The following is a 19,397-nucleotide window of genomic DNA, read 5'->3' as shown; positions in this document are numbered from 1 at the left end:
GAGTGGCCTAAGAGCATCTCCAGTCGCGTCCCCCAAAGCGTCCCCCAAAGGGATTTGGGGCGCGCCGGACCAAAAATGCGTTCCAGCCGCGTCCCCCAAAGCCCATTTTTGTCCGGCGCGCCCCGATACGGTGTCCGGCGCCCGAGCCCGTCCCCGTCCCACAGGGGACGCACCGGGGACGCCGGACACAACGAAAAGCGAGGCGGGGAGTGGCGGGGCCGACCCGTCAGCGGCACAATTAATTTTAACCTAACCGTCGCCTACCTCGCGACGGAAGTTATTGGCGCGCAGCGACGGTGCAGCTCCCGCAGAGCAGGGCGCAGCGACGCGTCCTGTCGCGCCTAGCTCTGCGTGCGGCGGTGAATGAGCGCCACCGCTCATCCGCCTCTCTCCGGCCTATAAAAAGGGGCGCCTCTCATCGTCCCTCTCACACACAAACCCTAGCGCCTCTCTCCCAAACCCTAGCCGCCACCATCTCTCAACAAGACTCGACGCTATGTCTGGTAGAGGCGGAGGCCGACCTCGCGGCCGTGGTCGTGGTCGTGGACGTGGCCGCGGCATAGCTGAACGCTCGCCGTCGCCTCCCACGCCGTCGTCTTCATCGTCGGAGATGGACGTGGAGCCGGGCGTGCTGTTCGAGTTTGTCCTCGTCCTCAAGGGCGACCCGCGCGGCATCCAGAGGCTGCCGGACTCCTTCGCCGAGTACGTCGGCGGCGTACGCCCGCGCAAGATGCATCTGCGGGAGCATTCGTGCGGCTACTACCGATGGATCGTCGACGCGATCTACGACGCGCGCGGCAAGATGTACCTCAACATCGAGCCGGGAGAAGTTCGCTCGCCACCACGAGCCTCCAAGCCGGCTTCATCCTCGTGTTCTCCTACTTCGGCAACAGGGACATGAGCGTCAAGGTCTTCGACGAGAGGCGCCGCCGCCCGGACTACCACGGCGACGGGGACTCCCACGACGACAGCACCGACGAGGGAGACGACTGATGAGTGTTGTTTCTTCGCAGCGAATACGTGCACGGAGGTTTCTGCCTGTTCGCCTCATCGGTAGAACCAACAAGGGCACCATCCTCCCGCTGGATTTTCCAGTTTAGGTGACTGGGTGTGCCCTCGAGTGTTCTTTCTTAGCAGCGAACACAGCAAACCTCCGATGCACGGCCTAGTTAGGTTTAGTTTATTTGCAATATTTTATATTTGTGTCCACCACAGTTCCAACTATGTATTAGTTTGTGGAAACCACGTTCCTAATTATGTATTAGTTTGTGGAAATTGAAATAAAAATGCCAAAAAAAGTATTTTAAATGTTTGGGGGCGGCGTTTGGGAGACGCGGCTGGGGAGCGACGTCCCCCAAAGGCGGCACGAACAAAACACGTCCCCCAAACGCTCAATCCGGCGCGGTTTGGGGGACGGTTTGGGGGACGCGACTGGAGATGCTCTAAGGAGGCAATGTTTTTACACAAGAGTCTCCAAAACAATTTTTGATCTTTTGAACCCACAATTTTGCAATTTTTGTGTAGCAAAAAATATTACATATTATTTAGCAAGACACTGCAAATATGTAGAGAACATGTGCATTCTCTATCCAATCAACATATTCTAGATTTTTCAGAACTTTAAAATAGATAAATCTTGAAATATCAAGTTCACTAGAGCCGAGGAGCACGAAACGCCGCACTCTTGAAATAATCTTTAGTATAATTTACGATTTACGTACTCCCTCCAATTTAAATTAATTGACTTAATTTTATTTAGATACGAACACATCTAGACATGTTTTAGCTCTAGATACATGCATATCTATACAAGTTGAGTTAGTTAATTTAAATCAGGGGAAGTACTTTTTAAAAATTCCTTGTTATTGCGAATCTCAAACAGGTCCTGGGGGTGGGCAAAACTTGTCACACAGGCCCTTGGTCCAAGCATAAAGAAATGGACGGCAGCGTCGCCCCACTCTCCGTCACGTGCTTGCCCAATGGCCCGCACGCACTCGTTGCCAATCGGGTCCCACCCGTCGCGCGACATCTCGGCCGGCCTCCCGTGCTCTCGAACCCTGTCAGAAACCGGACCCCACGACTCCTCCTCTCAATCACCTCCCACTGACATCGGTGCCCCACACGGCTGACCCCCCATGTCATAACCCACACACGGCCCACCGTCGCGTAGAAAAAGCAGAGGCGAAACCCCATCGTCTTCCCCGAGCCAGAGCCGAGAGCAAGAGAGCCTCACCCTCACGCCATTGCCGGCCGTTCCAATCCGCTCCCCAACCCAGCCCACCCGCGCGCGATTAATAATCCGAGCTCCACTATTCTATTCCCACCTCCTCGCTCTCGTCGCGCCAACGCCGCACTCCAAAGCAACCCCCAGCCCCGTCCCTGTCGCCATCGCCGGCTCGCCCTCCCCGGCAAGAAACCCCAGCTTCTATAAGACAAGCCTCCCCAATCCCCACCCATGGCGCCCGCATCATCAGCACCAACATCCCTGACCACCGTCACCCCGCGCGCCCTCGCCTCCCCGCGCGTCTCCGCCTCCATCTCCGCCGCCGGAAGGACCAAAAGCGGCGCCCTTTCCCTCTCCACCGGCCCCCGCCGCGCGCCCGGGATCTGCGCGGCCAGCTCGCAGCCGAGGAGGAGGATGGTGGCGGCGGCGGCGGCGACCGAGATGGCGCCCGCCGCGAGGGGCGAAGGAGGGGGCAAGCCCTTCGTGGAGGAGATGCGGGCCGTGGCCATGCGCCTCCACACGAAAGACCAGGCCCGGGAGGGCGAGAAGGAGCCCCAGGCGCCCCCTGTCAACCGGTGGGAGCCCACCGCCGAGGGCTACCTGCGCTTCCTCGTCGACAGCAAGCTCGTCTTCCAGACGCTCGAGGACATCGTCGACCGCGCCGCCGTGCCCTGGTGTGAGTGGACCGCTAACCCTCCCGAGTCCCGATTGGTCTTTCTTCCGTGTCCTGCTTTTTTACCAGTTGGATTTTCTGCGGCCTCTGTGCGAACGACGCTTCGTGTGTGGTGGGTAGAGGTTTCGTGATACAGTTTTACTTTCTCAAAATAATCCACACATAGTTCCTTTTGCTAAACTTAAATTGAAAGTACGGACAAAGAAGAGCCAGGATTCAGAGCCAGGCAATTGTTTTGCAGTTCCTGGTTCTTCTGATGTTTACAAAACATAGGTTATCCTAATACTAATCATGCCGTACTAATCCAGATTAAAGTTACACAAAGATTTTGAGCCCATGATTATTGCATATGCTGTCGAGATAATTCATAGGAATTTTGTAGAACCGGGTATTATACTGAATTCTCAGTAGAATGTTGTATGATATCTTTGCTGCTATAAACACGTGATGAGATGTACGTCAGTATTAGGACTGGCAGCATATCGAGGGCTTGCAATGGTGGTGATTGAGGCCACAATTTTTTTTTATAAAACGTAGGTGTTCACCTGTTGCAAAGAGACCTGCTGGATGCTGGCATAAGACTAGCCGCAGATCCAAATATATGCCCAGCAGGATATCATGTTCGATTCTTTAGGTGATTCGGCAACATTTATTTGTATCTAAAATGCTCCAGGGGAAACACTTCGCTTCAGTTTTTCACACTTTCAATTTGAATGATTTCGTCAACGAGTTATAGTGACAGATGCTCATATATCAACTAAAACGTATTTAGAACTGGTGCGTTTTCATTCGCATTTGCTTGTGATATGGGTGGTGTATTTTTAAGCTTCACATATAACCGTAGTGGTGTAGTGATTTTTTCTCTACTTGGCAAACATGTTGGATGCTATATGTGCCATCTTATTTGTGTATGGTGAAGTCTCTCCATCTGGAATGATAATTGAAGACCTATTTCCATTGGTGTCTTTCAATGCCTTTTTCGCAATGTTTATGTTTGAAAATCAGTGCTCCAAAAGGCACTAGGCACTATGACGGCGGCAGGGTGGTGCGTAGCGCATAGCCAGTGCTAGATGGCTGGCTTATTTTACATCACTGTTTGCACTGCAACCCTCGTCTCCTCATTGTGTGCTTTACTGTTCTATATAGTTCATTGTGAAACATGAAATCAGAAGTCAATATATTGTCTCTTATTTTTTACATGAATATATTGCCTCTTTGACATAAGCACATAATGTCCAAATTGCCTAAGCATGGTTCAGGGTTGTTACACAAACTATTTATTCCAGCCACTACAAAAACAGTTTTTTCCCATGCTATTGGCATCCTGCTAGTGCTATATGATGTCATGCAATGCAACATTGCTTTATTTCTGAGATGTTAGGAAAGATCAAAATAAATATGTTGAAAATGTTGGATGGCTAATTATTTACGTGATTGTGATAATAATTTCAGTTGTATCTGTCAGGAACCCTTCTCTCATACTAAATTTCAGTTTTACGATGGTGTTGTTAACTTGTTATAATGTTTCCACCAGCTATTGGTTATGGACTGGTTTCGTCTGTTCGATGTGAGAAACTTTGTTCTTGTTAATTATTATGTTTTTTGGAACAAAAATAATACTTTGCTCAAAAATAGCAAATAAACCAATGGTTTATAGATCGGTAGCAGTACCTAGTACAGTTGTAGTTTTAAATTTGAAGACATATCTGGATTGTGTATATCCATCTGGTTCGATGAACAGATATTTTACTTGCATATTTAGTTTTAATCTTGTGAAATCCATGGCTGCTTAGTTTGGCCACCTTCAGTTATGCAACAAATCTTGAACAAACAATAGACACCTTTAGTAACAACTTGTGAAATCCATGGCTGTTTACTTTGGCCACTTTCAGTTACTTTGTCCACCTTCAAGATTAGTTGGACACCAAGTTGCTTCGCATAGTTCTATTAACAGTAACACCATGTGGTCACTCAGTTGGAACTGGAAATTTCTAGCTCAATGGATTTTACTTTTTTAGTCTGTTTGGAACAATAAACATCGTAATTTACTGAAATCTTGAAGTGGTTCTATGAAAGGGCTGTTCAACTTTTCTGCCATAAATTAAAGTTCTCTAGGAAGAAGCTGGAACGCTTCTTTCATCATGTTTTACTAGATGCTGCTGTTTGACATTCTACTTATCTATACATTTCAGATGCAGAGTTTCGGAATACTGGATTGGAGAGATCAGAGGCACTGAAGAAAGATTTGGAATGGTTCAGTGAACAGGGTCACACAATTCCAGAACCATCTGCTCCTGGCACTACATATGCTTCCTATCTGGAAGAATTGTCTGAGAAGGACCCACAAGCATTTATCTGTCATTTCTATAATGTGTACTTCGCTCATACTGCTGGAGGCCGAATGATCGGCAAAAAGGTACCACTTTTCAGAACATAATCTTATACAAAAACGTTCATGTGTGTTTGAATGGCTTCCCATATGTTGTAAAGAATTTGTTGTCGATACGGGTTCTTACATCTCAATAGTCTGCTTTTGCTGATTGAAATTCAACATAGGTAGTAGTATGATATAACTGTATTCACCTCGTTGAGGGTCATCTTATACACATCTGTTTTATATCTCAAACTTCTGGCAATGTAGATATTTTTACATTCATTCTATAACTGGCATTTCGTTTTGGAATATGAATCTTGTAGTATTTTATTTATCCAAATCAGGGCATCTTGGCCACCTGTAATCTGTCTGTGTGGTGTGTGTGTGTGAGTTATTTGTTCCTCCATACTTTAACCTGGTAAGCATGCCCTCCATTCATTTCAGGTTGCTGAGAAGATTCTGAACAAGAAAGAGCTGGAATTCTACCAGTGGGAAGGTACCCTGTCCCAGCTGCTGCAGAATGTCCGCAGCAAACTTAACCAAGTTGCTTCTGTAAGTCCCAGAGCCTCGATTCTGTGTTCTTATATTCTATCTGCTTGTTTGCTCCGAGGATGAATTGTCTTAACCCGATCACATTTCTGCTCAGAACTGGTCCCGGGAAGAGAAGAATCACTGCCTGGAGGAGACTGAGAAATCATTTGCCTATTCAGGAGATCTCCTACGCCAGATATTCACCTGAGTGAAAAGTGATGTCCATTTCGTTTTATGATAAACATTGTAAATATTAAGCCATGTATGTGCACTGGGGAGGAACATGCTCTGCTGGGCTGAACTGTCTTGCAATCAAATTGTCATATACTGAATAATCCTTCATTGCATCTGTCTGGGCTTTGTTTTCTTGATCATCCATTACTCGGTTGTGCTCCCTGTATGAGGGAGTTCTGGGCTTGTGCACAATCTCTCATGGCGCTTACTTTCAGTATGGACTGATCTCGTCTCTGCCTGATTTTCTTTGACAGAGTTGCTCATTTTGTGCATAAGCTACCAAAAGCATGTTTAGTTAGGATTCTATATGGGCTTAAACTTCTTTTCAAAAAAAAATATGGGCTTAAACTTCTTGGATAAGCTTATACAGGTGCAGCTGAACTCTTGTCTCTGTTCCTCTCCTGTCAAAGTAGGGAAATCATAGTTGATGTAGCACAACAACGTGGTCGTAATCCTAGTGGCTTCTTGAACGCACGCACATTGCAGCGTGCATTATCTGCTGGGTTGGAAGATCATAACCACTTATATGCCTGGTTAGTCGCATTGCTTCAGGCATATGCACCTATGTTTCAGAGATTGGCCACTGCCAAGGTATGAGTGACCTCTTGTCACCTAGAATTGCAATGATGGAAGAAGACCCTGAGGCATTTTGTTCTGTGCGTTTCATGAAGAAAGCAAGGCACAACAACATGCTCGATGTGATTGGAATCAAACAACTGTCGTAGACTGTTTTTGGGAGTGATGTTTTGGCACATGGGAGCATATGCTCCCTTTATTTTGAAATACATGTTAAACACATTTTAAAATGTTAAAAAAATTGAAACAAAAATTTCGCGCATACATCTTCATGTGGTACGCGCTCACAAAGTTGTTTCATGAAAAATCGACCTGTCATGTGACGTGTGTAAAAAAGACAAAATTCGGCGCTGAAAAAAAGACTTGTCACAAGACAAATTTTCTCTTTTTCGCTTAGACTACAAAAAATATCATTTTTTCGTGAAACTTGACGAATACACATATATTATGGAGATGTACATGTAAATTTTTTTTTCAAAATTTTTTAACACTTGGAAATATGTTTTTATGGTAGAGGGATCATACGCACCCGGGAGCTGAATTGAGTTTCTGTTTTTATTAGGCCTTCCGTCATAAATACACACTTGATTTACAGATATTCTGCAGGTTTTGATTTTGTTGCCTATTTATTTCTATTAGTGGTGTATAGTCCCTGTACTGTATATTCCCATAGTGTGAGGGGTTCTCCTGCATATTGTACCCTTGTACATGTACTGGCCTTTGGCCCACTGTGAATACTAGTTGCTATTCTAACATGGTATCAGAGCTCATGGTCTAGCTTTTTGCACGTTGCAACTCCGTGCTCGATCCGCGCCGCCGCCGATGATTTTTCCGGCCGCCGCTGCTCCACTTTCTTCTTCCTCTCCTGCTCTTGTCGGGATCGAGTTCTTTTCCAAGTAATTTAGGCCTTTTTCGTCCAAATCGAGCTCCAAATCGAAATTCTGTTGACCGCTGTCTCCGTTCCGTCAGCCATCACGCTCGCCTGCGTCCAGCTGTCGTCGTGCTATCTCCGGCCGGCGCCGGCCCGAGCTGCTCCGGCTGCCACCGCGCTGCCCTCGACCAGCCTCGGCCCACGCAGCTCCGGTCGCTGCCGCGCTGCTCCCGGCTGGCCCCGGCCTGCGCAGCTCCGGCCGGCCCCGGCCCGCGCCGCCCCGGCCGCTGCCGCGCTGTCCCCTGGCCGGCACCCGCCTCGTCGCGGCCAGGTGCGTGCCTGCCTCGTGGCCAATCTAGCCTGGTCACGCACGGGCTGTTCTTCGTCTGGCCCGATCTAGATCCAGATCCAAAAAAAAAAATATCGTCCTCTGCATCTGGCTATGTCAGTATTCCTCGGTGCCCAGTGATATTTGATGGTACCAACTATGGGGAGTTTGCTGCCTTTATGCGCATTCACATGCGTGGTCTTCGGCTGTGGGGTGTTCTCAGTGGCGAAGGACGAAAAAAATCTAAGGTAAGGCGAACCTTGAATGATGCAAATATCAAAATAGTCATAAAATAGTAATAATATCTTAATACGATAAAAATAATAACAGATTTGATTATAAGTAAAAACATACCAATAATACTAACTCAAGGGCAAAGCTTTACATATTTTTTTAAAAATATAATGTAATTCAAACTATCAAGACATTTGATTATCCCTCGTTCGCGCAACTCGATTTTGATTATTTTTTTTGCTGGAAAATTCTTTTCAATTTTTGATGTCACAACCCAATGTCACCTTAATGGGATAATAATGTGGTCGGAGAAAGTATGACGTGCATTTCAAATATATGAAAATCTTTGAAGTCTTTAATTCTACATGTATGTACGTATAATGAACAACTCAAGCTTATCTTGTATATATTAGGGTACATTCAATGATACATCTATGTAATACAAGCAATGTTATTTACATTGAACTTAGAATACGATTCTATGATTGGAGGTAAAAATAGTCTACGTTTCTTTTGGTTTGTAATCGATTTTGCGCAGTGTTCATCGAAACACGCATAACTTTCTCATACGGAGTCTGTTTTCGACGTATGACCACTCAAAATTTTCAGAAAAAGCACGCGCATCTAAGTAAATTTACCAAAAATCAAGGTAGGGCGGGTGCCCTACCTTGCCATACTGGGAGCTTCGCCCCTGGGTGTTCTTACCGGTGAGGTCTCTTGTCCGCCGCATCCCACTGCTCCTGTGCCTCCTATCTCGCCGTCCGTGCCGCAGACCCTTGCTGCTGATGCTACTCAGGCTGATCGGGATGCAGCCAAGTCTGCCGAGGCTACAACTGATGAGACATATGAGGAGCAGGTACTTGCTTATTCAGAGGCTCTTGGCTCTTACCGTGACAGTTTGGCTACCTTTACTCAGTGGTGTGATGAGGATGCCAGGGCTGCTGCCGTTCTTTCTCAGAGTGTTCAGCCACAGTTTGCTTCTGAGTTTATGGGCCTCGCCACTGTTGCCGAGATGTGGTCTCACCTTCGCCAGCGCTATCAGCCTTCTGGGGATTCTCTGTACTTGTCTGTGTTGCGTCAAGAGCATCGTCAAATCAAACAGGAACCTCGTCAAGTCACAAACAAAAGAGGAGACATCCATCGTCTCCCCGGGAAGAGAGCCTCGCCCTCGTGGCCTTCCTGTCATCTCGCGTTAAACAAAGACAATCCCATCGTCTTCCCTGAGAGCGGAAGAGTGCCTCACCCTTAACGCCCTTACGCCATTGCCGATCGATCCGATCCACTCCCCAACGTAATGGTGGTGAATAATCAAGTACTCCCTCCCAGTATTGTATTCCCGGCCATCCCGCCGACGTTACAGCGCTCACGCTCTCTCTCCACCGCCTCCTCCGCGAGCTCGCGTCAACGCCACACTACCTCCTCCGTGTGCTCGCGTTCCAAATTCCAATGTCCTCGCTACCGTCCCGTCAGCACCGCACTTCGCTCCTCCCACGGCGTCACATGCGCTGCCTTCCCGGCACGAAACCTAGCGCTATAAGAGAAGCCTCCCTATCCGATCCCATGGCGCCCACGCACTTCCCTTTTGCCATCGTCGACTCCTCGCCAATCCGCACCCATGGCGCCCGGAGCAGCAACCAGCCCGCACACCCTCGCCTCTCCGCACACATCTTTCTCCGTTTCCGCCGCTGGGAGGAACAGCAGCGGCCTGTCCATGTCAGTCGGCGTGCGCCGTGTGCCGGCGATTTCTGTGATTCATTTTCGGTGGAGCCGGATGGTCGCGGTGGCTGCGTCGACCGAGATGCCTCCCGCGGCGAGGGAGCAGGAAGGGAAGAAGACCTTTGTGGACGAAATGAAGGCTGCCTCGGTGCGGTTGCACACCAAGGACCAGGCCAAGGGAGGGGAGAAGGAGCCCGATAAACTGCCAGTCAATGTGCGGGAGCCTACCGTTGAGGGCTACCTGCAGTTCCTCGTTGACAGCAAGCTCGTCTTCGAGATGCTCGAGACCATCGTTGATCGCGCCGTCGTCCCCTGCTGTGAGTGATTGCAAACCCTTGCAATTGGTGTTCCCTGTCTTTTTTTTGGGGTCTGCTCCAGTACGCCCCCCCTCCCCCACACCCCCAAACTCAGTTTGGGCTCCTAAGCCCAAATCCAAACCCACACCCATGTATGGGTATACCGTATATTTGACAGCCACCAACAACTTCACGATCTATATGTGCAGCCGATCTCCACTTCCACGCTCGTAGACGCCGGCCGTCGTCCAGCCGATCTCCACCTCCACGTTCGTAGACGCCGGCCGTCGTCCAGCCGATCCACACGTTCGCATCTCCAAACCCTCGCAGACCACGTCCGGCCATAGGCCGCCTAAACCAAGGCCGGCCAGACCGGCTACAAGTCCGGCGGCATTCGTTCTCAACAGCCCAGACAGTCCGGCGAGTGGGTGGCCGGACAGTCTGTCGGACCGCCGCGTCGCCGCCGCCGTTTCTGCAAACCACCACGCCACCGATAATGCACGTTGTTGTAGTTTGATCGTGCCGACCATCACCGCGCCACCATTACTACACGCAGCCGTACGACCTGATTGGGCTGGCCATCACCGCTAGTTGTGCCTACTGGTAGGCACACCGCTGCGTTGCCCTGGCTCCCGCCGGCCACGAATGCCACCGCCCGGAAAAACCACTTTGGATGAAACGACGACAGCGTACCTATACGTACCTTGCATCTTGTACAATTTATTTGGGCCATACAGGTTTTATACACCCGTTATGTTTTAATGACGAAGGGGTATCAAGCGATCTCAACCGTTCTTGTGTTTGAGTTTGCTATGAGTTTGGGGGAGGGGGGTTGTACTGGAGCAAACGCCCTTTTTTTTTCTCGAAAATTTCACTAATCTATTAATAATCATCAATACAAAGAGATCTAAAAATAACAAAAAATACAAATAGATCACTGAATCTGGCGAGAGGGACGAAACCCTAGATGAATTATGCAACAAGTAATTTGTGAACAAACAATGGGGACCTTTAGCTCCATGGTTATATTAACACGGTTTTGCTATGTCTCAGTCAACTGAGATTTTCTTAAGTTTAAGTCACTTACAAAAATGTGCTTTGAGTTGCACTTTTCTGTTAAAAAAGTGCAATTGCACTTTATCAGCAAATGTGCAACTGAACCGAGTTGCACTTTTCTGTAGTTGCACTTTTCTGAGTTGACTGAGACTTAAGAAAATCTCAGTCAACTGAGACATAGGCACACCCATATTAACAACACATTGTCGAGGGAATTGTTTATAGACTAGTGCTCGGTTGGCTAGCGATTAGTCACCCAAAGAGTTGGGATAATTAATCGGCCAGTTAATCGCTGAATCGATGGATTTTTGAATACTACAACTGTGTGACCACTCAGTTAGAACTGGAAAGTTTTAGCTCAATGGACTGTACTTTTAACAATATATGTCGTAATTATTGAAATCTCATAGTGGTTCTCTGACAGGTTATCTAACCTGTTTCTGCCGTAATTTATAGTTACCTAGGAAGGGGCTGGAACAGTTCTTTCATCGTTGCTGGCTAGATGCTGCTAAATTAACATTTTAGTTATCTATGGCTTTCAGATGCGGAGTTTCGTAATACTGGGTTAGAGAGATCAGAGGCACTGAAGAAAGATCTGAAATGGTTCAGCGAACAGGGTCACAAAATTCCAGAACCATCTGCTCCTGGCACCGCATATGCTTCCTATCTGGAAGGGTTGTCTGAGAAGGACACGCAAGCATTTATCTGTCACTTCTATAATGTGTACTTCGTGAGGTGGAGAGCTCGTCTAGCCTGAGCGCGGACGCGGAGCCTTTCACCCCCAGACGGTTGACGAGGAGTGCGGTGGTTGCTGCGGATGTGAGAGGGAAGAAGGCGCCCAAGGCCTCGGCTGCTGAGACAGTGCTTCTCAAGGCACTGGGCATCTGCCCGGAGGAGTTGACCGTCGATGAGGGCCACCTGGCTAGCTTCAACGAGATCTTCGACTCTCCGCTTGGGGAGCGACACGTGAGGGTCATGGCGTCCATCTTTGGTAAGATGGTACCCTGCGAGCTTTGAGCAGCAGGAGGGCTGCACAGTAGCGGTAGCGGCGCATTAGGCGTTTGGTAGAGTGGAGTGGAGTTGTATCAATATTTATGGATAGTAATCTTGAGATGTTGTTCTGGAACGTTCGCGGTACAAACGATCCAGCTAAAAGGAGTGCGATTAGGGAGTTTGTGGAAAGCTTGCATGTAAGCATTGTGTGTATCTCGGAGTCTAAAGTTATGGAGGTGGATGAGTTCTATGTCTCGCAGTGTTTGGGACCGTCCTTTGATAGATTTGTGTTTCTCCCAGCGATTGGGACTAGAGGAGGGGTGGTCATGGCTTGGGACTCCTCAGTAGTCCAGATTGAGCAGGTGAGCTATGACACCCATGCCATTACCGGTGAGGTGACATCTAGAGAGGGCGCCAAGTGGTGGCTTACCACGGTTTATGGGCCCCAGACAGCGGAGGAGAAAGTCTTGTTCCTGGAGGAGTTGGCGGAGAGGAGGACCCTTTGCCCGGGCCCGTGGATGGTTGCAGGTGATTTCAACATGATCCTAAATGCGTCTGAGAAGAATAATGAGAACATTGACAGAAATATGATGCAGCGATTCAGGACCTTTGTACATGAACATGAGCTCAAGGACTTGTATATGCATGGGAGGCTATATACTTGGAGTAATGAGAGGGACAGTGCAACTCTCACACGCATTGATAGGGTTCTGGTTTCAGTGGATTGGGACCTGCAGCATTTTGACGCAGTGCTGCAAGGCCTCTCATCGTCGGTGTCGGACCATGCGCCACTTCATTTGGCTCTTAATGCGGCATTCCGGCCCAAGAGGAGGTTTAGGTTCGAGAACTGTTGGTTAAAGCTGGAGGGGTTTGATGAGGCTGTCAAGGAGGCTTGGGTTTGCGACCCTGCAGTTGTGGACCCTTTCCGGAGATTGGATACTCTATTCAGGAATGCCGCGGAGCATTTGCAGGCTTGGGGTCAAAGGAGAGTTGGGAAGATCAAGCTGAATATCGCGATCGCTAATACCCTCATCCTACGCCTAGATGTGGCCCAGGAAAGGCGCGCGCTCTCACACATGGAGTTGTGGCTAAGGAGGATGCTCAAGCAAACAGTACTTGGGCTTGCTTCGCTTGAGCGAACTATGGCGAGACAGAGGTCGAGGATACGCTGGTTGAGAGAGGGAGACGCTAATACGGCGCTATTCCATGCAGTAGCCAATGGGAGAAGAGTGAAGAACTATATCGCCGCGGTCAGAAGTGGAGAGGATCTTGTCACGGATCAGGAGAGGAAGGTGGAAACTTTCACTGAGGCCTTCTCTCAGCTGCTTGGGAGGTTGCAGCCCAGAGAGCACACGATGGATCTGGAAGAGCTTGACATACCGACAGCTGATCTCCAGGACCTTGATGATATGTTTACGGAGGATGAGATCTGGGGTGTAGTCAAGGACCTACATCCAGATAGAGCGCCTGGGCCGGATGGGTTTACTGGAGCTTTTTACCAGAGAGCATGGCCTGTGATCAAGGGGGACATTGTGGCTGGGATCCTCAAACTCAGCGTTGGAGATGGTCGAGGCTTTGCCCGCCTAAATAGAGCCTTGATCACGCTGATACCTAAAAGGCCGGATGCTATGGAGGTCAAGGACTACCGCCCCATTAGTCTGGTGCATAGTTTTGCCAAACTTTTCTCCAAGTTAATGGCAAACAGGCTGCGGAGGAGGTTGGGGGAGGTGGTGAGCACCAACCAATCGGCGTTCATACGTGGACGGTCCCTACATGACAACTTCGTCTTAGTCAGACAAGTGGCAAGGAAGATCAACCTACAGAGGCAGCCAGGAGTGCTGCTGAAACTTGACCTTACTAGAGCTTTTGATTCCATCTCCTGGAGTTTCCTTTTTGAGGTGCTACGACGCATGGGGTTCGGAGAGCGTTTCCTAAAGTGGGTTTCTGTGCTTCTATACACGGCAAACACCAGAGTCCTTGTGAATGGAGTGCCAGGACGCAGATTCGTGCATGTTAGGGGGCTTAGACAAGGCGATCCCACTTCACCGATGTTATTTGTTGCGGCTATGGAGGTGTTGACAGCGGCCATTAAGAAAGCCACGGAGAGTCAGCTTTTCTCTAGGCTTGCGGGGATTACGGAGCTTCAGAGAATTTCGGTTTATGCAGATGATGTGATAATCTTCTGCAAGCCTATGAGCTTTGAGTTGGATGCGGTTAAGGCCATTCTTCGGGTGTTTGGAGAGGCCTCCGGGCTATGCGTGAACTACAGGAAGACTTCGGCCACGCTGATCCGTGGACAGATCGGAGATGCTGACAGAGTTGCGGAGATCCTGGGCTGTGAGGTTGTGGACTTCCCCATAAAGTACCTTGGCATGAAGTTAGCCTTGAGACCATTGTCGAGAGCGGAGTGGCAGCCGCTCATTGACCAAGTCACACACTGCATCCCAGCTTGGCAGAGGGGAATGATCCAGAAATCTGGGAGACTGATTCTTCTTAAGGCGGTGATAAGTGCGCGACCTATCCACCAGCTGATTGTAGCGGAGGCACCGGCCTGGGTGCATGAGGAGCTAGTCAAATGGATGAGAGCTTTTTTCTGGGCCGGGAAGAGTGAAGTGAATGGAGGTAAATGCATGGTTGCTTGGGACACTATTTGCATGCCGACTCGGCTTGGCGGACTGGGAGTGAAAGACCTGAGGCTCCAAGGTCTGGCTCTTAGGGTGAGGTGGTGTTGGCTACGCCGTACGGATCCTCGGAGGCCATGGCAAGGGATTCCTGCGTTTAATGACCCGGAAGCGAACGAGGTGTTCCAAAGCTTGGCGATTTTCATAGTGGGCAATGGTGAGAGCACGCTCTTTTGGACAGATAGATGGATCAATGGGAGAAGCGCAGGAGACATTGCCCCAGAGGTGTTGAGCTTAGTCCCTACTAGGAGGAGGAACTCTAGGAAGGTCAGTGAGGCCTTGCAGGAGGACGCCTGGATTTCAGATGTCGAGGGGGATCTGTCCATTGATGGATGGATGCAGTGCTCCCTTCTTTGGGAGGCTATTGAAGGAGTACCTAGGGCTGGTGACAGGCCGGACCAGTTTGCCTGGAGGGGCGCGGCGTCCGGTAAGTACACCACCAGGGAGACTTACGGCATGCTCTGCCAAGGGAGGATTTCTTGGGCCATGGCCAAGCCGGTTTGGAGATCGCTAGCACCGCTTAAGTGCAAATTTTTTGGGTGGCTGGCGCTTAGATACAGACTCTGGACTTCGGATAGGAGGGTTCGGCACGGTTTGCAGGATCACCCGGACCCCTGCGCTACTTGTCTACAGGAGGATGACACCGTGGATCATATTCTTGTGCAGTGCCCGTATGCTAAAATGGTCTGGTTTGGTTGTCTGAGTAGGCTGGGGTTACAACTCCAGGAGCCACAAGGTAACATCAACCTAGAGAGATGGTGGACGGAGGCAAGGAAGAGGCTTCGGAAGGAGGATAGGAGAGGTTTTGATACCCTAGTCCTACTGATTGCCTGGACGCTTTGGAAGCAGAGGAATGCTAGAGTTTTTGGCAACCTTGAGAGGCAGATGTGCACTGAGCAGATCATTGAGTCAGTTCTAGAGGAGATTGCCCTTTGGAGGTTTGCGAGAGGAGGGGAGAGGAGGGGAGCGGAGAGTCATGTTGCGAGAGTAGGTTCCTAGGCTAGAGTGGTGTGTGTGGGTTGCCGCGGGCTGATGTTCGCATCCCCCGTTGGTCTCTTGTATATCTGTTTTGCTCCCTTCTATAAAGATTTGGCACGCTTTTCGCGTGCCCGCGAAAAAAAAATAATGTGTACTTTGCTCACTTTTCTGGAGGTCGAATGATCGGCACAAAGGTACTACTTTCAGCACGTAACCTTGTACCAAAACGTTCACATGATGTCAAATAGTGTGTGTTTGAAATGGCTTCCTGTATTTTTGTTAACAAGGTGTTGGTGGCACTGGTTCTTAAATCTCAATCTTCTGATTTTACTGATTGAAATGCCAACTGAAAATAGTAATATATGTTATTACTGTATGCACTCCGTTGAGGATCACCATTATATGCACATCTGTTTTATACCAGTTCTTGTTCCATGTAAATAAATACTTTTGCATTCATTCTATAGCTGGCCATTTCGTTGTGGAACATGAATCCTTGTATTTTACTTATCCAATGCAAATAAATGTATCATGGCAGCCCGTAATCTGTCAGTGTGGTGTGAGAGAGAGTTACTAGTTCCTCCATTGATGGATATCATATAACCTAGTCATCATGTCCTCTTTTCATTTCAGATTGCTGAGAAGCTTCTGAACAAGAAAGAGCTGGAATTTTACAAGTGGGAAGGCACCCTGTCCCAACTGTTGCAGGATGTCCGCACCAAACTTAACCAAGTTGCTTCTGTAAGTCCAAGAGCTTTGTTTACGTGCCCCCATTTTCTTTTCTGCCGGTGTGTGTCTCAGTGTCTTAACCCAATCACATTTCTGCTCAGAGCTGGTCCCGGGAAGAGAAGAACCACTGCCTGGAGGAGACCGAGAAGTCGTTCACCTATTCCATGGACCTGCGCCAAGTATTCACCTGAGCGGAGCCAATAGCGATCTCCATTCCACTTTATGCTGAACATTTCAAATATTAAGCCCTGTATGTGCACTGGGGAGAAACATGTTCCTCTGGGCCTGAACTGCCTAGCAATCAAATTTTCATATTCAAATAATCCTTTCACTGCATATGCCTGGGCTTTTTGTTCTTGTCGATCAATTACTTTTCTTTGCTCCTGGTCTGCGGAAGCGTGGGCTTTTTCAGAAGCTCCGTGGGCCTTACTTTCTCCAAGGGCTGGTCTCATCTCTTCCTACTTTTCTTTGACAGAGTTGCTCATTTTGTCCATAAACTAATACAAAAGCAGGTTGGTTAGGGCATATTTGACGTGGGCAAACTTCCTGGATAAGCTTGACTAGTAAAAGTGCCCATGCGTTGCATCGGGTTGTTATTCAATAGATATTTTGTCATCGTGTGTGACACCTTGTCGCTGACAACCACGAGCGACTCCATCGTTGCTCTCGAGCAAAGCTTTCACACTTATTTTCCCTCTCTACGGCAGGTCATGCTTAAGAGCTGAAATTACCCGCTCGATAGACTTTTTATCCATTCACGGAAAATATAATTTTCATGTTCCATTGTTGGTATGCATCCCTAGACGTATCAGCCTGCCTTTCTCATCTCCTCCCTTTTCTTTTTTCCTTGTCGCCCACCTTCCCTAGTAGAGGCCCAAGACCCAGTCAGCCAAGCTCTCCCTTAACTCTAATCCTCTCTCTCCTTACCACTTTCTCCAGCATACGCATGCTGCTAGCCCGCTGCCTCTATCTGATCACCCGAATCGACCTAGCGTACCGTGTCTCATGGCCGTGCCCTTCCCCACGCAGCGCGAAGAACGCAGTCGTCGCATACCCATCTATCAATCATATTAACTAACGCGTTACAAAGGAACAAAAAAATAAAGTTTGGTGCGGCCCATGTCTTGTGCAAAATCATCAAATTTAACTCTATATATCAAGAGATAGGAGAAAATCCCTCACGGGCATATGCAACATCAGCATTATTCGATCCTGTTGTTTGCTCGCCCAAAGCACACCACCGTAATTTTTTCATTCATTTTGCACATGCCACCATATATTTGCTCATAATCGATTCCGTTCAGCTATTATCCCAACAGATGCCACGTTTATGCACAATCCCTTCTACTTTTCCCACCATCAGCACATGGGTAATTTTATTCCACCTTCGTCATTAGATTTCAGATGCGCCTTGATGATATCCTGAGAACCTTGCGAACGTATATAAACTGGTAAGACTGTGTGTAAATACACGATGTGGGACTAACCTCTCTCTATGTGATATGCATGGTATTCTTTTTTGTGACTTCCGTGCGTCGACATGCCTGTTCTGGGCCAGCCCAGATTTAAGTCATGGGCTAACGTGTGGTGGGAACGATAACTCGAAACATACTGAGCGGAAAGGCCTTTTTAGCCACCGAACAAAACAACCGAACGTAGTTAGTCTGAGTCCACCATCTCTAGATATTTCCTTTCTCCATGTACTCTGCCTTATCCGTTCGTCTTCTTCCACCAGAACTTGCCCGAGCTCCTACCCCCATCCCTGAAAATTTCTTCCAATTTTGTGTTCAATTCCAGTTTCATGATTAAAATCAACATTAAATCTTTAAATTCGAAGTCCAAATCCACCAATCCATCCATTACACAGCCGCTTTGCTCGTGTCTTTGCATCAATTGAGTTTGAGATCCCATGAAAGCTGAGAGGATGAGAGGAAGTAGTGGGACGACCTGTAACATGCCTCTACCGCCCTGCCCTCCATCGTTGTGCCGCGAGCTCCGGCTCCACCTCGTAGACCCGCTGCCTCCACGCAGCGCAGATTCGTGTCGTGGCCAAGCATGCGAGCGCCGACCACCACATCCATGGCGGCTGTCATTTTTCCCCGTCGACCACCGACCGTGACGTCCGTCTCCACCTCGTTGACCTCCCCAGTCCCCACCTCGCGCGGCTTGGTGTCGTGTCCATTCCTGCGGGCGCCGGCCGCAACATCCATGGCCTCCGTCGGTTCTTCCACGTCAACCAATGACCGTGCTGTCCGGCCAAGCCCCACGCACGCCCGAGCCGCTGATGTTTGGGATCCCAGATTTTCAGAAGAGCCAGTCCCAGGACGTGGCGATGCGAGGAAAGGGGATCAGGAAGTGCGGGGCCAGGAGCTGTGCCGGCGTCGAGCAGATCGCGGGCGACGCCGAACTTCAGCTCACGGGAAACGCGTCGCACCTGATTCCTGCCGTGTCTTTCCCGAGCAGCTCGCGGACGACGCGCCGCACATACTTCTTCTACCGCCTAGACCGACGGGACAGGTCGACGGCGGGTGCCGCGCGGCAGGGTCCTAGCCAGCGGCCTGTGAGGATGGGGTGCACAAGAAGCCAAAGCACGGCGGAAGAAGGAATTACTTCCCTTTTGTAGATGGACGGGGCGGAGGAGCTCAAATGTGGGTGGAGGAGAACTAATCGGGCGGTGGCGCAGAGGATTTCTGTTCGGAGGTTATGCCAAGGAGAGGAACGAAAAAGAAAAACGAACCGGTATCATGGCATTTTGATGTATTACGTGGTTTGGTGGGAGGACTAAACAGTCCAAAAAAAAAGTTGGACGAAAAATTTGGCAGAAACCTTAGCTCCTTTATTATTAGGTTTAGATTTAGATATAGATATGCCAGACATATGAGCTCTTGCTTGTCTTCTCCTGC

At 49.0% G+C, this 19,397-nt stretch overlaps 2 protein-coding genes across 2 annotated transcripts; both read left to right on the top strand.

Annotated features, from left to right (window-relative positions):
- Positions 1-2,370: 2,370 nt before the first annotated feature.
- Positions 2,371-6,149, top strand: LOC124695628 (heme oxygenase 1, chloroplastic-like). The gene is made up of 4 exons (XM_047228457.1): positions 2,371-2,900; positions 5,090-5,313; positions 5,716-5,823; positions 5,918-6,149. The coding sequence occupies exons 1-4, from the start codon at positions 2,456-2,458 to the stop codon at positions 6,008-6,010; spliced, it is 870 nt and encodes a 289-aa protein (XP_047084413.1). The 5' UTR covers positions 2,371-2,455; the 3' UTR covers positions 6,011-6,149.
- Positions 6,150-9,741: 3,592 nt separating this feature from the next.
- LOC124683882 (heme oxygenase 1, chloroplastic-like) lies at positions 9,742-16,685 on the top strand. Its single transcript, XM_047218311.1, has 5 exons — positions 9,742-10,078; positions 11,656-11,829; positions 15,910-15,959; positions 16,399-16,506; positions 16,596-16,685. The coding sequence occupies exons 1-5, from the start codon at positions 9,757-9,759 to the stop codon at positions 16,683-16,685; spliced, it is 744 nt and encodes a 247-aa protein (XP_047074267.1). The 5' UTR covers positions 9,742-9,756.
- Positions 16,686-19,397: the final 2,712 nt, after the last annotated feature.

Source organism: Lolium rigidum, chromosome 1 (genome assembly GCF_022539505.1).
Source record: "Lolium rigidum isolate FL_2022 chromosome 1, APGP_CSIRO_Lrig_0.1, whole genome shotgun sequence".
NCBI lineage: Eukaryota > Viridiplantae > Streptophyta > Magnoliopsida > Poales > Poaceae > Lolium > Lolium rigidum.
This window is presented reverse-complemented; position numbering and strand designations above follow the sequence as displayed.

Bases quoted from the DNA above. Each gene is read 5' to 3' on its own strand.
- LOC124683882 (XM_047218311.1), top strand. From the start codon at position 9,757: ATGTCAGTCGGCGTGCGCCGTGTGCCGGCGATTTCTGTGATTCATTTT. The intron at 10,079-11,655 runs GTGAGTGATTGC...TATGGCTTTCAG, and splicing joins TCGCGCCGTCGTCCCCTGCT to ATGCGGAGTTTCGTAATACT. The intron at 16,507-16,595 runs GTAAGTCCAAGA...ATTTCTGCTCAG, and splicing joins AACTTAACCAAGTTGCTTCT to AGCTGGTCCCGGGAAGAGAA.
- LOC124695628 (XM_047228457.1), top strand. From the start codon at position 2,456: ATGGCGCCCGCATCATCAGCACCAACATCCCTGACCACCGTCACCCCG. The intron at 5,314-5,715 runs GTACCACTTTTC...CATTCATTTCAG, and splicing joins GCCGAATGATCGGCAAAAAG to GTTGCTGAGAAGATTCTGAA. The intron at 5,824-5,917 runs GTAAGTCCCAGA...ATTTCTGCTCAG, and splicing joins AACTTAACCAAGTTGCTTCT to AACTGGTCCCGGGAAGAGAA.